The following is a 16,245-nucleotide window of genomic DNA, read 5'->3' as shown; positions in this document are numbered from 1 at the left end:
CTCATTGTTCTGAAACGTGTTTCCTCGCCAGGCTGTTTGGACCCTAAAAGGTTGAAGGTCAAGTTGTTCATTCAGCAGCCTTGTCTGAATAGAACTTTGTATCACATAAACCCAGATCATCAGATCATCTCCTATGACAACATTCAGGGTCTCTGTGCATAACTTCCACTGACCCTCACATGAAACGCACCTGAGGCGAGGCGTTCAAAGGCCGGCACGTTTTTATCAATGTCAAACGACGCTGAAATTCTCACATGGGACGTCTTTAAACACCCTGTTGATGTGTAGGCTTATTCATCAATGTAATGAAATTTAAATCAAATTGATTGATTTCTTTTTTTCTCCAGGTATGGGGCACCAAAACCGGCCTCAGCCCGCGGGCCCCTTATCGTCCTGGCTGCGGCCCTGTGCGAAGCGCGTCACTGTGACCGCAAAAAGCAGAATCAGAGAACCAGCGTGAGCTCAGGACTTTATCTCTGTGGGCAGCCTCGCTCAGCATGACCAGATGACCGCAGTGGTTATCGGGCTGCAGTGACGTCAGAAGACGGGAAGTCTCATGTTTCAAAAACCCTCCATCGCACCTGACGCAAAACGACAAAACCTAACGTGACACTTTTATGTAAATCGGGTGAGATGAAAATAGGAACTTTATCGGTGACATGGAAGAGGCTGCAGCGTTGTGACTAACACACACACAAACACACACACACACACACACACACACACACACACACACACACACACACACACACACACACACACACACACACACTAAGAGGGAGTGTGTGTCGCTCATAGGGATTTTAATCAGAATGCCTTTGAAATGGTTTGGCCGGAGAGGGGAGGCTTTGACCCTGGATCCAGGACCAGGTCTGCGTCCGAGCGCAACAACAGTAGCAACAACAGCGCCATTGTGCAGCCGGAGCCGCTGCAGCCGCCGCTGCTGCTGGGTCCCCCCCCCCCCCTCCGCCTCCCTCCCCACTGCCACTCGCGGGCCTCCTGAGCCACAGAAAGTGACTTTCAAACGCCCAACTTTCTGGCTCTTAACGATCGTCGGGACAGAACTCGAGCTGTTTGGGTCGGATCGGGACGGGAAGGCGCAGTTTGTCTCATAAAAGTGGCGATAAGTCCCAAGTTTTCCTCCCCGGTGGTGGAAGATTAACTTTAAAAGTGTCCTCGGCGGATTTTACGAGCTGCGTGATCGAGTGTTGTCTTCTTCTTCTGATTTATTTCAGAGACCAGAGAGAGAGAGAGAGGGAGAGAGAGAGAGAGAGAGAGAGAGAGAGAGAGAGAGAGAGAGAGAGAGAGAGAGAGAGAGAGAGAGAGAGAGAGGGAGGGTCTTGGAGGTGAATCAGGAGCTGCCAGATGCTCCAGTAAACACAGAATCAGACAAACTGTAAAAGTCGCTCAGCTGCGTGGAAACCAGATCAACATGGGGAAGGTAAACAGACCGCCGTGTGTGAAATGTGCGCATCAGTTTGCATGTTTCCGTTACTTTGGTTGTGTGCGCGTTGTTGTTCTTGTTGTTGTTTCTTTTTAAAAACCTGGTTTGTTGAAAAGTCGCGGGTCTCCTTCGGGCCCGTCTGTTTATCTCTCTCCCGGCTCTCCGGGTCCGGATCCGACGGGGTTCGGTTTGATCAGGGGTGAAATGACGCCTCCTCTGCGAAAAAAAAAAAAAAGTTGCTTTTGGTGAAAGCCGATTGCCACGCGTGTAAAACCCTCTGACTTGTCCTCCCCGGGAGGGACACGCATCTCTGTCCTCACTGCTGCACCGGACTCAGTCTGTTCTGGCAACATCGACGAGGCTTCAACACCACATGACAGCTTGTTTTTGTTTTTAAGGTTAAATTCAGATGATTGTCTGTGCCGAGTTGCTGTCAGTGGAGGGCAGACAAGTTTGGCTGGTCCTCAAACCTGTGTGGACAAGTTTCCTATTGCTTTAAAGGAGCATGTATAAGTTTTGGAGTCTTTTGATCACCTTCACTGCATCCTAACCAAGCAGCACTTCATACATGTGATGATCACTTTTTCTTTTTTTTTTTTTTAACCAATACTGACCTGATCATTCATCTGTGCTGCACTTATGGCAGGCGATGCATCTGAGTGTGGAGGTGTTGCTGTGCAGTAAGTCGTGCTTAGAAACTCTAGAAGTTTTTGTTGTTGACATTTTTTTTTTTAAACAAACAAAAAGGTCAGCCGGTTCGATATTTGACACTTCAGATGAAAACCATACTTGATGTTTGCTCTCTGGGCAGACTGAAATAGTACATTCGGAGTCATACGACCAAATATATCTGATATGACCACAGTTTTGGTCATATCAGATATATAGTGACCATATGACCAAATATGGTCTGCAGAGTAGACCATATTGTTTTCTACATAGTGAGTTGTTTCTAACTCACATTACGATTATAATAAGAGTAATAATAATATAATATTATAAATGCACCTACATCAAAGAAACCAAAAGGGTTTATAGATGTGATTTGACATTGAACTGAATTGGTGTAAATCATGTAACTGCAATTAAAGATCACTGATGATGTGTGGAGGTAGATAGTAGGTGAAAGGTTAGGGGTGAAAGAGGAACTAACAGGAGGGCAGAGATGATCAATGCCTTATTTGGAAACAGATTGTTGAACAACTTAAACGCTGCAAAAATAAAACCTGGGGGGGGGGAACGTTGAGCAATCCTGAGACATTAGCACAGACATCAAGACATAACGTCTCTAAGACAGTGATGGATAAGAGATCATCTGTCCAAGCAGACAGACAATGAAACGAGCACAGCAACAGTGCTAGGCAATGCAAATGCACCAAAAGGGTGGATAAACCCTATAAAAGGTGAGAGCAAAAGAGGAACCTTTGGTAGGATCCTCCAGGGAGCTTCCAGCAAAGAAGCAAAGATGCTGTTTGTGTCACTGAGCCACAAACAGCAGAAGAGTCTTACTGGGCTAACGTGATCAGACCTACGAAGGCAAGTCAACACTGCGTATGCGTATTTCCCATGTTTAAAGGCTCCATTTGAAGCTGTTTTTTCAGTGCATTTCCTCAGGATGTTGTCACTGTAACCAGTGGGTTAAACAGAGGGAATATGAATGCAATGCGGCGTGACATTTTATGGTACGAAATGGTGTTGCTGATCATATATTTTCCACACAGCGTCTGATCCTATCAGGTCTCACCGCAGTTAAACTTTCATAAAACCGCTATTTGTGCATAATAATTAACCTGGAATGTCACAACAAACGGAGCCACATCGACAACATTCCCCTCCCGTCACGGCAGGAGCAGGAAATGGAGACTTTATCGATTGGATCTGCGTTTGTCCAGAATTGGCGAAGCGCCGGAAGATAACGTTGGTGTGGATCCACTGTGACCCCTTGGCTTTCTTTGTCTCATTTATTGGCGTGCTGTAAAAGTGTGGGCGAATTTATTCTGACTGCATGTTGTTGCTGCTCTTTTTTTTTTTTTTTTTTTTAGAAACTATGTGGAACCAACTACCCAACCAGCATCTGCTTCATAGTGGTGAATGAGTTCTGTGAACGCTTCTCCTACTATGGCATGAAAGGTAAGGGATGCTTTCTGCAGATTCTCCCTCCTCCTCTCACACGACCGCCTTCATGCCGGCATGTTTGTCACGGCACAAACCTGCAGCCGGTTCTAAGATCCCTGCACTGGCCGCCTGCTGCTCAAAGAACAGACTTTAACATTCACAAAGCACTTCACAATAGAAACCCAGACTGCATTTCTGTTCGTCTTCAGCCCTGTGAACCACTCAGAATCAAAACCTACTAACTATTCTGAGAGTCAGAAGCAGCTTTTAGTTTTTATGCTCCAACTCTCTGGAATAAACTTGTTAAAAACCTTATATGCTTACATTTTTGATTCTACTCATTCACTATATTTAATGTTTACTTTGTCTATTTTTACTCTGCTTGATCTTCATTTTTTTTTATCACTATCTTCTTGCTGTATGTTGTTTTTAACTTTCTTGTAGAAGCACTTGGAGTTGTCTTTGACTGACAGGTGCTATGTAAATAAAGTTACTTGCCTTACACAAGGCTAGTTTCCTGCTCTACGGTGTTTACGTTTCTCATGTGAAAGTCTCGATAAGACTTTTACATGAGAGTCGCTCGAAATCTCCTTTCAGACGCCGGACGGCGTTCGCGCTGTTGAGAAATCTGGTGGCTTTTTTTCCTGAGTTTTATTTCTGAACTATATAAAACCCGAGCCCGAAGTCGGCCTCTGAGTTTATTTGTTTTTTTCTCAGTCTGTTGTACAGTGTTTCAAAATATTTCTTTTCTCTCTCACTGTCAAATGGGACAATTATAGAACCACAAATTGCTGTGAAATGTTTTTCTGCAGAGTTCCAGATTTCTCCTGGTGATGAATACTGGAGGTTTTCCTTCCTTCTATGTTGCTTTTTACTTTTTTTTCCCTGTGCATTAAACTGTGTGTATTTTACCTGCTTTCGACACCACAGTCACTCTGAGTTAAGTATTAAAAAATGACCTTTAGACCTCTGCAACGTTTCTCGTTCAGATTGCGTTTTCAGCTCAGATCGACAAATTCATGGCTCTTCTGCACAACAGTCACACAGTTTCTGCTCAAGCTAATGCCTGTGCGCTCTGATCGCAGCGGTGTTGACGCTGTACTTCCTCAGCTACCTGAAGTGGGACAAGGACCTCTCCACCGCCGTCTACCACGCCTTCAGCGGCCTCTGCTACTTCACTCCCATCCTGGGAGCCGTCATCGCCGACTCCTGGCTCGGGAAATTCAAGTGAGTTTGCCTGCCGCCTCGCCTCTGACCCCGGGGTCATCGCCAGTCAACGGCCGCGCGGACCACAGCGTCCCGGTGGGCCGCGTGCGGCGAGGCAGGCTGTGAAGCGCTCCGGCCAAACGAAAGGATTAGAGCAGCGCAGCGCCGCTGATGACTGTTCACTCCCAACAGGACCATCATCTACCTGTCCATCGTTTACGTGATCGGCCATGTGGTCAAGTCTGTGGGAGCCATTCCCACTGTGGGAAGCACCGATCTGCATATGTAAGTCACCTGGACCTTTTGCACTCACGCGGCCCTGATGTTACTGTCAGAACGAGTAACAGAAACAGTTGTTAACTGAACCGGGGAAAGGTAAAAAATACCAGGAAAAGCTTTCCAGGGTTGTTCTAGAGTTAAAGAGCCATTAAACTCTGTCTTAATTCAGTCCAGTACGCTGACGACGACGGTCCTCTGGACCCACTAGTGTGTCTGATTTCTGTTGTTTGTGCTCCAGCGGTTTGTCCATGTTAGGCCTGATCCTCATCGCCTTGGGCACCGGAGGAATCAAACCGTGTGTGGCAGCGTTCGGAGGAGATCAGTTCGAGGAAGAACACGTAAGCGTCCGAGCAGCGTGGGTTTATGGCATGGCTCTTTGCCAAGGGCGGCGTGGCCTTGGGGGCGGCCTGACAATTGTATAATAAACGGTTCCTTTATCTGTATCAGCTGAACGTTTATTCACTTGAGATATTGGGAATTTAGCAATTTTGATGTAAGACCTGCTGCTTGCCGTCTTTTCCTTAGATTGACACACTCATCACTTTGGGCCGGTAACTATAAAAAGTTTTTAGTTTAGTGAATCTCCTCAACATTTCTCACATCACTCCTCTTTTTAAGCTGAGCCTTACATGAAGGTGTTCCTTCAGGAAGAGCTTTCTTGCTCTGGATGCTGTTTGTTTGCATTTTCCTCCCTGGCTCTGTGCCCTGAACGCCCCAAACACGGGTGTCCACTAGGAGCTCTTATGATGGATAAGTGACAAAATGACAACATTTCTCCCCTTTTTATGTCTGTTTGTACACAAACCAAAGTTAGAAATGCAGCACAGGCGGAACAGCGTCAGGTTAAAACTCCCATGAGCCATTGCTTGAAGAGCTGTGTGTTGTGAAAAGTTTGGGCTGATACGATCCGATACTCATTTTTTTAGCTGATATAGGACCGATTTCCGATATCGATATCGGAAATCGCTGAACCACTAGCATCTCTTCTAGTCCATGTTTGATCGTTTGATTATATTGCATTTAACACGACTTCTTTTACAGTACATTCAAAATCTTTATACAGCCAATTGTATTGTATTAAAGGGGGAAAAGGTATCAGGTGCTTTTCTGGGGTAAATTAATACCCTGGTGGGTAGTTTTAACCTACTAAAGGAAGTTTAATCAGAATAAATGTGCAAAAATGTTAACTTTTAGCAGAAAATCTGCAGCTCTGCTCCGGAGTAAAATATTTGAATTTTTTTCTCACAAAGCTCTTTGGATTTTAAAAACATCATTATTGTTCGGACAAAACTATAAACAAGTGTAGCGCTTCCTCAAACATGAAAGATCCAAGTCACATCTGAACTCTTTCTAACTCTTGTCTTTACCTCCAGATAAAGGAAAGACAGAAATTCTTCTCAATTTTCTACATGTCGATCAACGCCGGGAGCGTTTTGTCGACGCTGATCACGCCCATCCTCAGAGGTGAGCGTTCGCCGGCGCAACGTTCAGCGTGTGTCGCTCTTCCCGCCGTCGCTAAACGCCGGCCGTCTCCCCCCCTGCAGGTGATGTGAAGTGTTTCGGTGACGACTGCTACGCCCTGGCCTTTGGCGTTCCTGCAGCTCTGATGGTCGTGGCTCTGGGTAAGGGCTTCCTCGGCGCCGCGCGGCCCCTGGTGTTTGAAACAGCAAGCGGGGTGGGAGGGCATTCAAACATTTACAGAAAAACCTGAGAAAAGTGTGATGGAATCCGGTGTCTGGCTTTCAGAGGTGATAAGAGGCCAAAAATAATGTTTGTTTTTACACAAAGTCATTTTTCTTTCTTTTTTTTTGAGCCTGTGGAGCCGAAATCATATGTGGTATAAAACGTATTTGTCTTAATTGCTGCAGGTTTCAGCAAGTAAAAACAATGTGCAAACTGCAGTAGAAAAAAAAAAAAAACCTAATGCCAACGCTTATAATCTCCGGGGACCTGGACGGCGCTGCAGGGCGTGGGGGTCGTCACGGGCCCGCGATGTGCACGCCGAGGCTGTTTTCACAAGCCGGGCTTCACCCTGATCAAGGCCCGTCCTCATCCGCTGTGACGGCCAGTTTTCTCTGCCCGCGGTTTTCCCCGTCGGCGCTGATCCACCAGCGATTCACGCCTGGCCTCCTGCTCACTGCGGGAGCAAACCGGGACTCGGATGTGGCGTTTGGGCTCAGTCCACACAAAGATCCGATCTTTGTGTGGACTGAGATCAAATTCCTCACAAATTAAATCCTCACAAAGATTTAATTTGTGAGGAGAAAATAAAAATCATTCTTTTCAGGATTAGTTTTACTGTGTGCGAGGAAAAACATCTTCAAGATGGTTCTTAGAAAAAACACACAAAAAAAGCAAAGAAACGCTAAAAACCCCTGGAGAAAGTGGAAAACGGTTAAAAAGAAAAAGTTAGATGACGCAATGTAGAAAAAAAACTTTAGGACCTAAGAGATGAAGTTTAAAAAAAAAAAAATCAATCAAACAAACGTAGCACGACTGCAGAGAACCAAAAGAACAGTCAAAATGAGACTCATTTCAGTCGAGGACAGACTTTTCCGTTTCCTCTGGTGTTTTGAAAATAAACCGGTCTGAGCTGATGCTGGTCCTCCATCTGGTCCTCCACAGCTGTGTTCATACTTGGCAGCGGTATGTACAAGAAGACGCCGCCTCAGGGAAACGTCCTCGGGGAAGTCTGCAAATGCATCGGCGTGAGTCATCTGGTCTCCTGTCGGGCGTGGGATCGGACACGCTGACGGAGGATCGAGTCTTTTAACTCTTTTATCTTCCTCTGGTCAGTTTGCCATCAAAAACCGCTGGAACAGCTCCAAAGATGACCTCAAGAGGAAGCACTGGCTGGACTGGGCCGAAGACAAGTACTCGGTAAGGACCCAGAAAATGCCGTCGCGTCGGGGGAGAGGAGGGACTCGCTGCACGAATCCATTGGCGTTTCTGCTTCTCTGTTTAATAGAAGCAGCTGATTCAGGAGATCAAGATGGTTCTGCGGGTTCTGGTGCTCTACATCCCCCTGCCGATGTTCTGGGCTCTGTTTGACCAGCAGGTACACGCTCACATCCACAAGTCCTTCCCTTTTAGCAGCCTGTGCAATTGACTGATTGTAAATTATGGAAAGTTGGGAAGAAAAAAAGCATTTTCATAAGAAAAACTGAAGTTCAAGAGTTTTCTGCAGTCACTTTTTAAAAATCTCTGAATCTCTGAATCTTTTTCTCTTTATGGTCTTGAACAGCAGCCAGTAGGAAAACTGTGAACCGCGGTTCAGGAAACATCCAGTACAAAAAACATCGTGAGCATTGAATTGTAGCTGTAAAGGGTAAAGGTCACTGCACAGAAGTTTTATTTATTCATTTCTTTTGCCAGTAAGTGCTGCTTGGACAGAGTGCAACAAAACTGAAAAATACTGTTGATTGTCTAAATCCAATGTAGGTTTTTCCAAAACTTGGATGTCCAAAGTGTGGCACAGGGGCCATTTGAGGCCCTTTGAATGACTGTGTGTGGTCCCCTCCCCCAGAGCAATGTCAGAATAGTGCGAATGTGACGAACCGGAACAGAGAAGCTCTATTTTTACTGAGTCTGAAGCAAAGTATCAGTTTGTTTCCGATCAAGAGCCTCTTTGATTTCATTCTCCACACGGACCAATGAACACTCGTCGACATTCTCCATTCCCGACTTTCATTTTGATGAGCTCCTCCTTCACTTGGTGTAAAAACTGTTGGGGGGGGGGGGAAAGATTTTTTTAAAAATTTAAAATGTCAGTTTCCTTTGACGGCATATGAAGTGCTCACTATCCGTTTGTATTTTTGTGATGGTAGCACGCGTTCTCGTTCTCTGACTGCTCTTTATTGCAGGGTTCCCGCTGGACTCTCCAAGCCACACGGATGAACATGGCTTTCGTAAGTCTGCCTTCGACATAACGCGAACGTGCCACAAAAAAGAAACAAAACCGAGTGCTGACATTTGCGCTTTTGATATCTGAGGGCGGCACCTGCTGTGCCTCCGATAGCACAAACTATCCCCTAAAGCAGATCCACGCTCGGACGCCGTTTTGTTCCTGCAACGTTTTAATGTTTACAGCTCAGATAACGCGGGCAGTGCGCGGTTTGGGATTCACAGAGTTAAATTTTAATTTTCTGTGTCACCACAGGGAGAATCCTTCACGATTAAGCCCGACCAGATGCAGGTACGTGCAGCTCTTTCTGCCCGCCGCTGGGATCAGTGTGTTGTCGTTTCCTACACTGTGAATAAGGAACAGGCCTTTGCAGGATGTCACGCATTCTCACAGAGCCTTCGCAAAGTGACGTGGTTTAGTGTTCGCCAGTGGAAATTAGGGGAGTTCAGAGTTTATTTCTCATTTGGGGAAAAATAAAACGATTTCCCATTCTGCACCAGTTCATCTTCATCTCATTCTTTGTCGAAAGTCATCGTCATCGCCTCCGTTAGACTAAATTTCCTTCATACTCCACTCTGTTTATGCTGCTTTTCCTGTTTTGAATAATAACGGTTTGAAACCTTGGAAGAAAAATGTGCAAGAAAAGATGATCAAATAAAATGTTAATAGATGACACCATTTATGTCAACACACCTTTTTAAAGTGTTTTAATTTGAAATTTTTTATAATAAACTCTTTTTTTGTTGTCGTTTGCCAAAGATAAAATAAAACACGATCAGCTGTTTGTGCCTTAAGGTGTGAAAAATTAAAACGCCACTTTCACTGGGACAAAAATGAACAGAAGCTACACAAACGTCCGTATTTTTATGTTCATGAATAAAAGAAAAACAAATCAAAGCATTCAGAATGTGAAACATCGAGAGAGAGAGACAGAGAGCTGGAAATGATGCTGAAAATATTCCTATATATCAGAGGAAACTCATCACCACGGTGGTTATAGCAGACTGCTATTTATTAACTGTGTGACAGAAGATGCTTCACTTATTCTGATTTATTGATCTTGAAAAAAAAAATGTCTCGTTCCATTTCGTGTTCAGTTGATGGCTGCGCTTTTTTTTGTTTGCCTTGCGGCTGATTTTGTTCATAGCCATTGAAGCAAAGACCGCGACAAAGACGAAAACGGCACATGATGTTTATGTTGGCATAGAAAAGGTCAGCCGGCCGGCAGAAGGGTCGGTTCCTGGTACCTGGTTTTCATTTCTGCATTTTATGCATTCTCAGTCGATCGGCTCGACCAATCCAGTGGGATTCCCACCTCATGTTGACCCAAAAACATCAATATGTTTTATGGGAAAGTAAAATTTCACAAAAAGGTCAAATAGGTCAATTTGTATGGTTGTTGTGCAACATTTGTCACGTTGAGGCTTTTAGTTTAGCTTTCTTGTAATTCGGCTGCGGTTTAGTTCGTGAGGCGAGTGACAACAGCGCCCCCTCTGCTCAAAACAGATCTATTTGTTTTATGCACGTCTGTCTGTCGTTCGTTTGACTTCACGTCCATAAGACACAAACGCACCGTGAGCTTGACGTCACGTGGCTTTCGTGTTTAAAGGTTGACTTGTCTGTAAATGTACTGCAGAAGTCGGTGTCACATTAAACCCCAAAGACCGTAAATGTTGTTTTGAGACGGTCGGCCATGACACTATAAAAGTTTATTAATCTTGTTTTACTCCCCCCCCCCCCCAAATCCTCACATTTTCTTTTTGCACATCTCAAACTGTGTTAGTATTTGCATTTTCAAATTAACAGACAAACACTTTTTCTTCTCAGCTCTGCGCTCAACGCCGCAATCGCGTCAACGCTTTTACGAGCAGCTTATCGCCGCCGTCTCCTCTTTAAGCTCATTCTAATTTGGCAATGAAGCGTTTATGAGTTTTATTGAAGTTTTATTGGGCCATTTCAAGGCTGGTGTTCCTCATGTCCGCTGCCCAGATGCTGAACGCGCTGCTGATCCTGGTCTTCGTGCCCATCTTTGACCTCATCGTCTATCCGCTCGTCGGCCTCTGCAGGATCAGAATCACGTGAGTGGACCGCTCTTGTTCCGGACGCTCGACTCGAGTACGCAGTGTGAATCAAACCCGAAAGCTACGATTCAACAATCGAGTCAACGCCGTGCGGAGAAATAATGTGCTGACCTTCACTTCTTAAAAGAAGAAAGTTCTTTTAAGAAGTGAAGGACTTCTTAAAAGTCAGATTAAAGGAGATTCGTCAATTCACGACTGTTGGCATTGAAGGAAACGTAGTGATCAATAGTGTTTACTGCATGAAACTCTAAACCCACTTAAAATTATTGCTGTTCAACTAATGTGGCGATACATCTTACTTTTTGTTTCTGGGAGTGAAATCAACATCGAGGCGACTTTGAAAAGTGCGCGCTGCGTTTTCCCTGAAAGCGTAGAGAAACGGTCAAACAGATGAACCGAAGTCATAAACCGCTTTTAAGAAAGAGACATAAAGCTGCCAAATACAGTATTATATATAGTATTATGGTGCCATCACTCGTTCGCGATTGACCCGGACGAGTGATGGCACTATAAAGACATGGAGGTTCAATTGTTTCCAGTGCAATCTTATTGGATTAACAAAAACAAAAATAATGGCAAACTACGTCATCTGTGGTAGAAGTCTATCCTTTTTTGGGAGTTTTTTTGTTTACATCAGAATTTTGATGTGTGCAAAAAATTGTGACAGGGTGACATTCAAGGATTCTGCGAAACGAACAAATAAATGACGAGGAGCGATGCAGCATCAGCTCAGCTTCAGCTGCCGATTAAACCAACAGGTGGGAGACCGGTGGGACAATCTTTAAGATGAAATCAAAAGTTTAAAATCAAAAGTTTGAGTAAGGAGAAAAAGGGGGGGAAGCTTTCCGGACTCTTATTTTTGCGGAACGCTGAATAAAAATGTCACCTTGGATCAAAACGGAAATATTGACCAATGTTGGGAGGAATGTTTGTGCAGGAAAAACGTTGCAACGTCGGTCTTCATAGCTGACTAAAAGCCATCGACTCTTGTTTTTTCATTGTGCATGACGCTGTCGCTCTGCCTCCAGGCCTCTGAGGAAAATGGCCACCGGGATGATCTTTGCGGCTCTCGCCTTTGGAGCAGCCACCCTAGTGGAGATCAATGTCGTGGTACGTCTGAGCGCAGGATCTCACTCTTGACGCGTCACCCTGACATTGTTCTGTACAAGGAACCGATTGTGAATGTGTTTCGCCTGTCAAACGGTGACGAATCGGTGGGGTGTCGATGCGGCGGCGTTCTGTCTGTTCACCGCTGGGACTGTGATCGTGTCTGCTAGAAAACGGTGGTGGAGCCGGCGCCTGCCGAGCAGAGTCTGCTGCAGGTCTTCAACCTGGCAAACGGAGACGTCAGCGTGAAGGTCGGCGACGGCGACCTGTTCCCAAACCCCATCGGGAAACTTCAGGTAACTCGAAAAGCGCCTGGAAAGCCATTTCACTGTTTTAGTTAGTCTTAATAGTAAAAAGCAAGGATATTTATTCTTAGGCTTTTGGGTTGTAGTTGTATTTGTTCTAATCTCATTTTGTCGTGGTTTCATTTATTCTTATTCAGAGACGCCATGGACACGATTATATGAAACACTTCAACAGTTTAATTTGCTGTTGGAAAACTCTTTACTGCTCTGTTTTGGGTCATTAATGGGATTTTTTATTTTAAAAGTTGTGGTTTTGCGTCCATATTTTGACCACTAACATCTCTCTCTCTCTCTCTCTCTCTCAGGACCCCTCGGCATATGAGCTTCTCCCACTGGGGGCCCCCAACCAGGACCTGAGTATCAGTGTCACATTTGCAGGAACGTCGTATCCGTGCCGTCATGAGTTTGAGGAACGGAGGGCTTACAGTCTCATCGTTCACCAGAAAGCTTCTGGTATTGAGTGCAAACTTGTAAGTGGCTGTGATTGTTAAGCGAAACATTTCTCATGTGAGGTAAAGTTGACGATGAGCTGGTAAACCGGTGTGCATTTTAACAGTCGTCAAGGGCAGGAGACTTTATGTAGGTTTAGTTGTTGTTGTCGCAATTTATGATAAATAACTGAGTGCAGTTCATGTCCAAATGTCTCAAAACTGAACAAAAACCACAGAGAGGCTAAGAAAAAAATGTTACTGCATGTTGCTGATGTGAAACTGCCTCCGGGTCCATGTTTGTGTTTCAGGTGGAGGACAACATCATCAAAAACGAAGACGGGAACCCTAATGTGCGGTAAAAGATGTTTGTTCCTGCGGATTGCGTTGGTTTTCATGAGATCTGGTCGAAGTAAACATGTGACTGGTTCCGCTGACTTCTCAACAGCTTCTTCAACACGTTGGCGGAAGCCATGAGCATAACTGTGGGAGAAACCGAGTTTTTCGTGGCCCCGGACTACAGCGTGTCTGCAAACAGCAGCGTGAATCGGGGATCGTGAGTAGTGCGGTCAGAGTTATTGATGTGCTGAATAAATGGAGCTCAATGCTTTGGTTCCAATGCATTAAGCTTTTTTTTTTTTTATCCCCTCCTTGTTTATGTTAAAGCTACCTGGCAGTCCGCTGCACCAACCAGTCGAAGAAGTGTGAGGATCTCAGCCTGGGCGTGCTGGACTTTGGAGCTTCTTACACTTTCATCCTCCAGGAGGTAAAGACACTCCTTCAACTGCAACTCATTTCATTTGTGTGATTCTTGACCGATTTTAGCCGGTTCTGATTTCTCTTGAAATGCAGCGACATCCTCAGACACAAGAACAGCATTCATGATGCTATTTTTGTACGAGTAGAGGTGATTTAAGAGAGCAGTTGTTATAAAGCAAGCATAAAAACAAGGGTTGACGTTTAGCATCTGACATTAGCGACTAGCATGGTTAGCATAGCTGTTAAAAACTCCCATAATTCCAACTAAACAGAAGTTTAAAGCTTATAGGGACAAAACTCAGAGCCTTATTGTCATGGATGGCGCCTTCTTGTTATCTGCTGAAAGTCTTGCTCTTTCTCACTTTCTCACAACCCAAATGAACTGCAGAAATGTCTCAACACGCACTAAACAATACGGTTTCTTTTTTAAATGCCATGCTTTACGTCCTCTGGGTTCATTTTAAAGACCTGGCTGGAACTGGAAGTGGCTATAAAAGTGGGCAGGTAACAACTTCCACACTGAAGAGTGTTGTCACTTTTGATTGGTGCGATCACAGAAAAAGGTTTCCGTCCATCTCACCGCCAATCGGGGCTTAAAAAAAAAAGTTTCCAGTTCCTGTTGCTAGGCGAATTCTGCACATGCTTTGGCATAATTGTGATATTTTGCACAACGTCACAAATCTCTCTCTCTCTGTTTATCTCCATCAGAAAGATGGTAAAGTTGTAGCTGAAAAGATGGAGGACATAAAAGCCAACAACGTGCACATTGCCTGGCAGATCCCGCAGTACGCCCTCATTACAGCCGGAGAGGTCATGTTCTCCATCACGGGTTTGGAGTTCTCCTACTCACAGGTTTGCCATAAAACTGCTAAATTAGTCTGTATGCATTGCGTTGCAGAATAAATAATAATAATAAAAAAGGCAGAAATCTAAAGTAACGAATCCAGTCACTAAGTGTCAAAACGACTTCGAAGGTGATCAAACAGTAAAGAAATCCAAATAATCTGGAGCTGCAGCTCTTCAAGGTGTAACAAGAGATGTTTTTTTTTTTTTTTTGCTTACCTGTTTTGTCCTCCAGGCTCCGAACAACATGAAGTCGGTGCTGCAGGCCGGCTGGCTGCTCACGGTCGCGTTCGGAAACGTGATCGTTCTGATCGTGGCCGAGGGGGCGGGGCTGGAGCAGGTATTCGCACTGGGACGCCGCCGAAAGAAAAACGGGACGCAAATCCCGTCGGGGTTTCAGTTCATTCACCGCTTTTTCTGACATCTCCTCAGTGGAAAGAGTTCCTGCTGTTCGGCGGCCTCCTGCTGGGCGTCTGCATCGTCTTCTCCTTCATGGCCCACTTCTACACTTACGTCGACCCCGAGCAGCTGAGCAAAATGTACGCCGGAGACTCGGGGAAGCAGGAGGAGGAGGATGAGGACGGCTGCGGCGACATGAAGACTCAGAAGAAGAAACATGACGGCATACCTCTGAACGAAAAAGGAATGAGCACCAGAATGTGATTTTTTGCGGCATTAGAAATAGTTGATTTGGTTCTTTTTTCAGGAATTTCTTGGTTATTAGACACTAAAGGTCCAATATTGATGACATTGTAAAAATAAATAATAATTAAAAAATATATAATCTGTGAAATATCTCAATGGCCTACTCAATCTTGAGCTTGAAATCACACAGGAAGCACTGGAACCGGCTCATGTATGTGTCATAATGTTTACCAGACGCAGTGATTTTTATTTTTTATTTTCCTCTGATTGACACTGTTTGACTTTATAATCTGTATATGTTTGCTGCTGACTTTGTCGCACAGTGAAATTCATGAAATAATGCGGTTTACAGTCGGTTCCTGAAACATCACTCGGCAGCAAAAGAAGATTTACATTGACGCTACTTTTTTTTTTTTTTAAGCTAAATTAGTTTCATCAGGCTGGACTGTAATATTTGATCACATTTACTGTAAGTATCGCTTCTGCTCTGCCCTGGTCCTTTATGCTCATGCTGCCTTGATTTACAGGGAGACTGTAATTAATATCACCACTACAGCAGCATCGTTCTTCTTCTGTGGTGTCGTAATCTCCTGTGTTGTGCCAAAACCAGAGCTGCAGACTGAATCCGTCAGGCTTCGTGACCATTTTTTGAAAAACAAATCAAGCTGCCCCAAATAAACCTCTGTAAATAAATATCCGACGGTGAGCCGATCTTAATATTTGTAAACATGTCATTTTCTCTCAAAAAACATTAAAAAGGAAATTATTTTAAAACTATTGGTACTTCTGAGTAAATAACATCAAGGAGAAGTTTAAATAATTCAAACATTGCATGATGTTGAATCATTAAGCCCAGTTTTATACACACTACTTGAAGATATTTAGCTTTTGAGGGAAATTTCAAGATGAACCTAAAATGCACATGAACCTTGACATGTGAACTTCATACGATTGTCTCTAAAACTGAATGCACATATGCTGTTCAATACTTTTTGAACAGCATATGGATCAAACAAGTGTTTGATCCAGGACCTGACAAATTCCCTGGTTTAATCAGAATCTGTGTCTGAGTCACTGAACAGTCAGCTGCTCGCTGCATAATGCTGCACCCAAAGTTGTTATTAGATTT

At 44.4% G+C, this 16,245-nt stretch overlaps 1 protein-coding gene across 1 annotated transcript; it reads left to right on the top strand.

Moving 5' to 3' along the window:
- The first annotated feature begins 1,224 nt into the window (after nucleotides 1–1,224).
- slc15a2 (solute carrier family 15 member 2) lies at nucleotides 1,225–15,893 on the top strand. Its single transcript, XM_055031285.1, has 22 exons — nucleotides 1,225–1,441; nucleotides 3,487–3,574; nucleotides 4,645–4,786; nucleotides 4,958–5,050; nucleotides 5,283–5,382; nucleotides 6,418–6,508; nucleotides 6,589–6,666; nucleotides 7,670–7,752; nucleotides 7,841–7,924; nucleotides 8,013–8,102; nucleotides 8,908–8,952; nucleotides 9,204–9,239; nucleotides 10,938–11,026; nucleotides 12,058–12,139; nucleotides 12,307–12,432; nucleotides 12,747–12,911; nucleotides 13,181–13,227; nucleotides 13,318–13,425; nucleotides 13,536–13,635; nucleotides 14,337–14,480; nucleotides 14,707–14,811; nucleotides 14,904–15,893. The coding sequence occupies exons 1-22, from the start codon at nucleotides 1,433–1,435 to the stop codon at nucleotides 15,132–15,134; spliced, it is 2,136 nt and encodes a 711-aa protein (XP_054887260.1). The 5' UTR covers nucleotides 1,225–1,432; the 3' UTR covers nucleotides 15,135–15,893.
- Nucleotides 15,894–16,245: the final 352 nt, after the last annotated feature.

This window comes from Poeciliopsis prolifica, unplaced genomic scaffold, assembly GCF_027474105.1.
Source record: "Poeciliopsis prolifica strain line A6 unplaced genomic scaffold, Auburn_PproV2 SCAFFOLD007, whole genome shotgun sequence".
NCBI classification, from domain to species: Eukaryota; Metazoa; Chordata; class Actinopteri; order Cyprinodontiformes; family Poeciliidae; genus Poeciliopsis; species Poeciliopsis prolifica.
This window is presented reverse-complemented; position numbering and strand designations above follow the sequence as displayed.

Excerpts from the sequence above, each read along its gene's own strand:
- slc15a2 (XM_055031285.1), top strand. Across the intron at positions 5,051-5,282 it reads GGAAGCACCGATCTGCATAT|CGGTTTGTCCATGTTAGGCC; the intron begins GTAAGTCACCTG and ends TTTGTGCTCCAG. Across the intron at positions 9,240-10,937 it reads TTAAGCCCGACCAGATGCAG|ATGCTGAACGCGCTGCTGAT; the intron begins GTACGTGCAGCT and ends TCCGCTGCCCAG.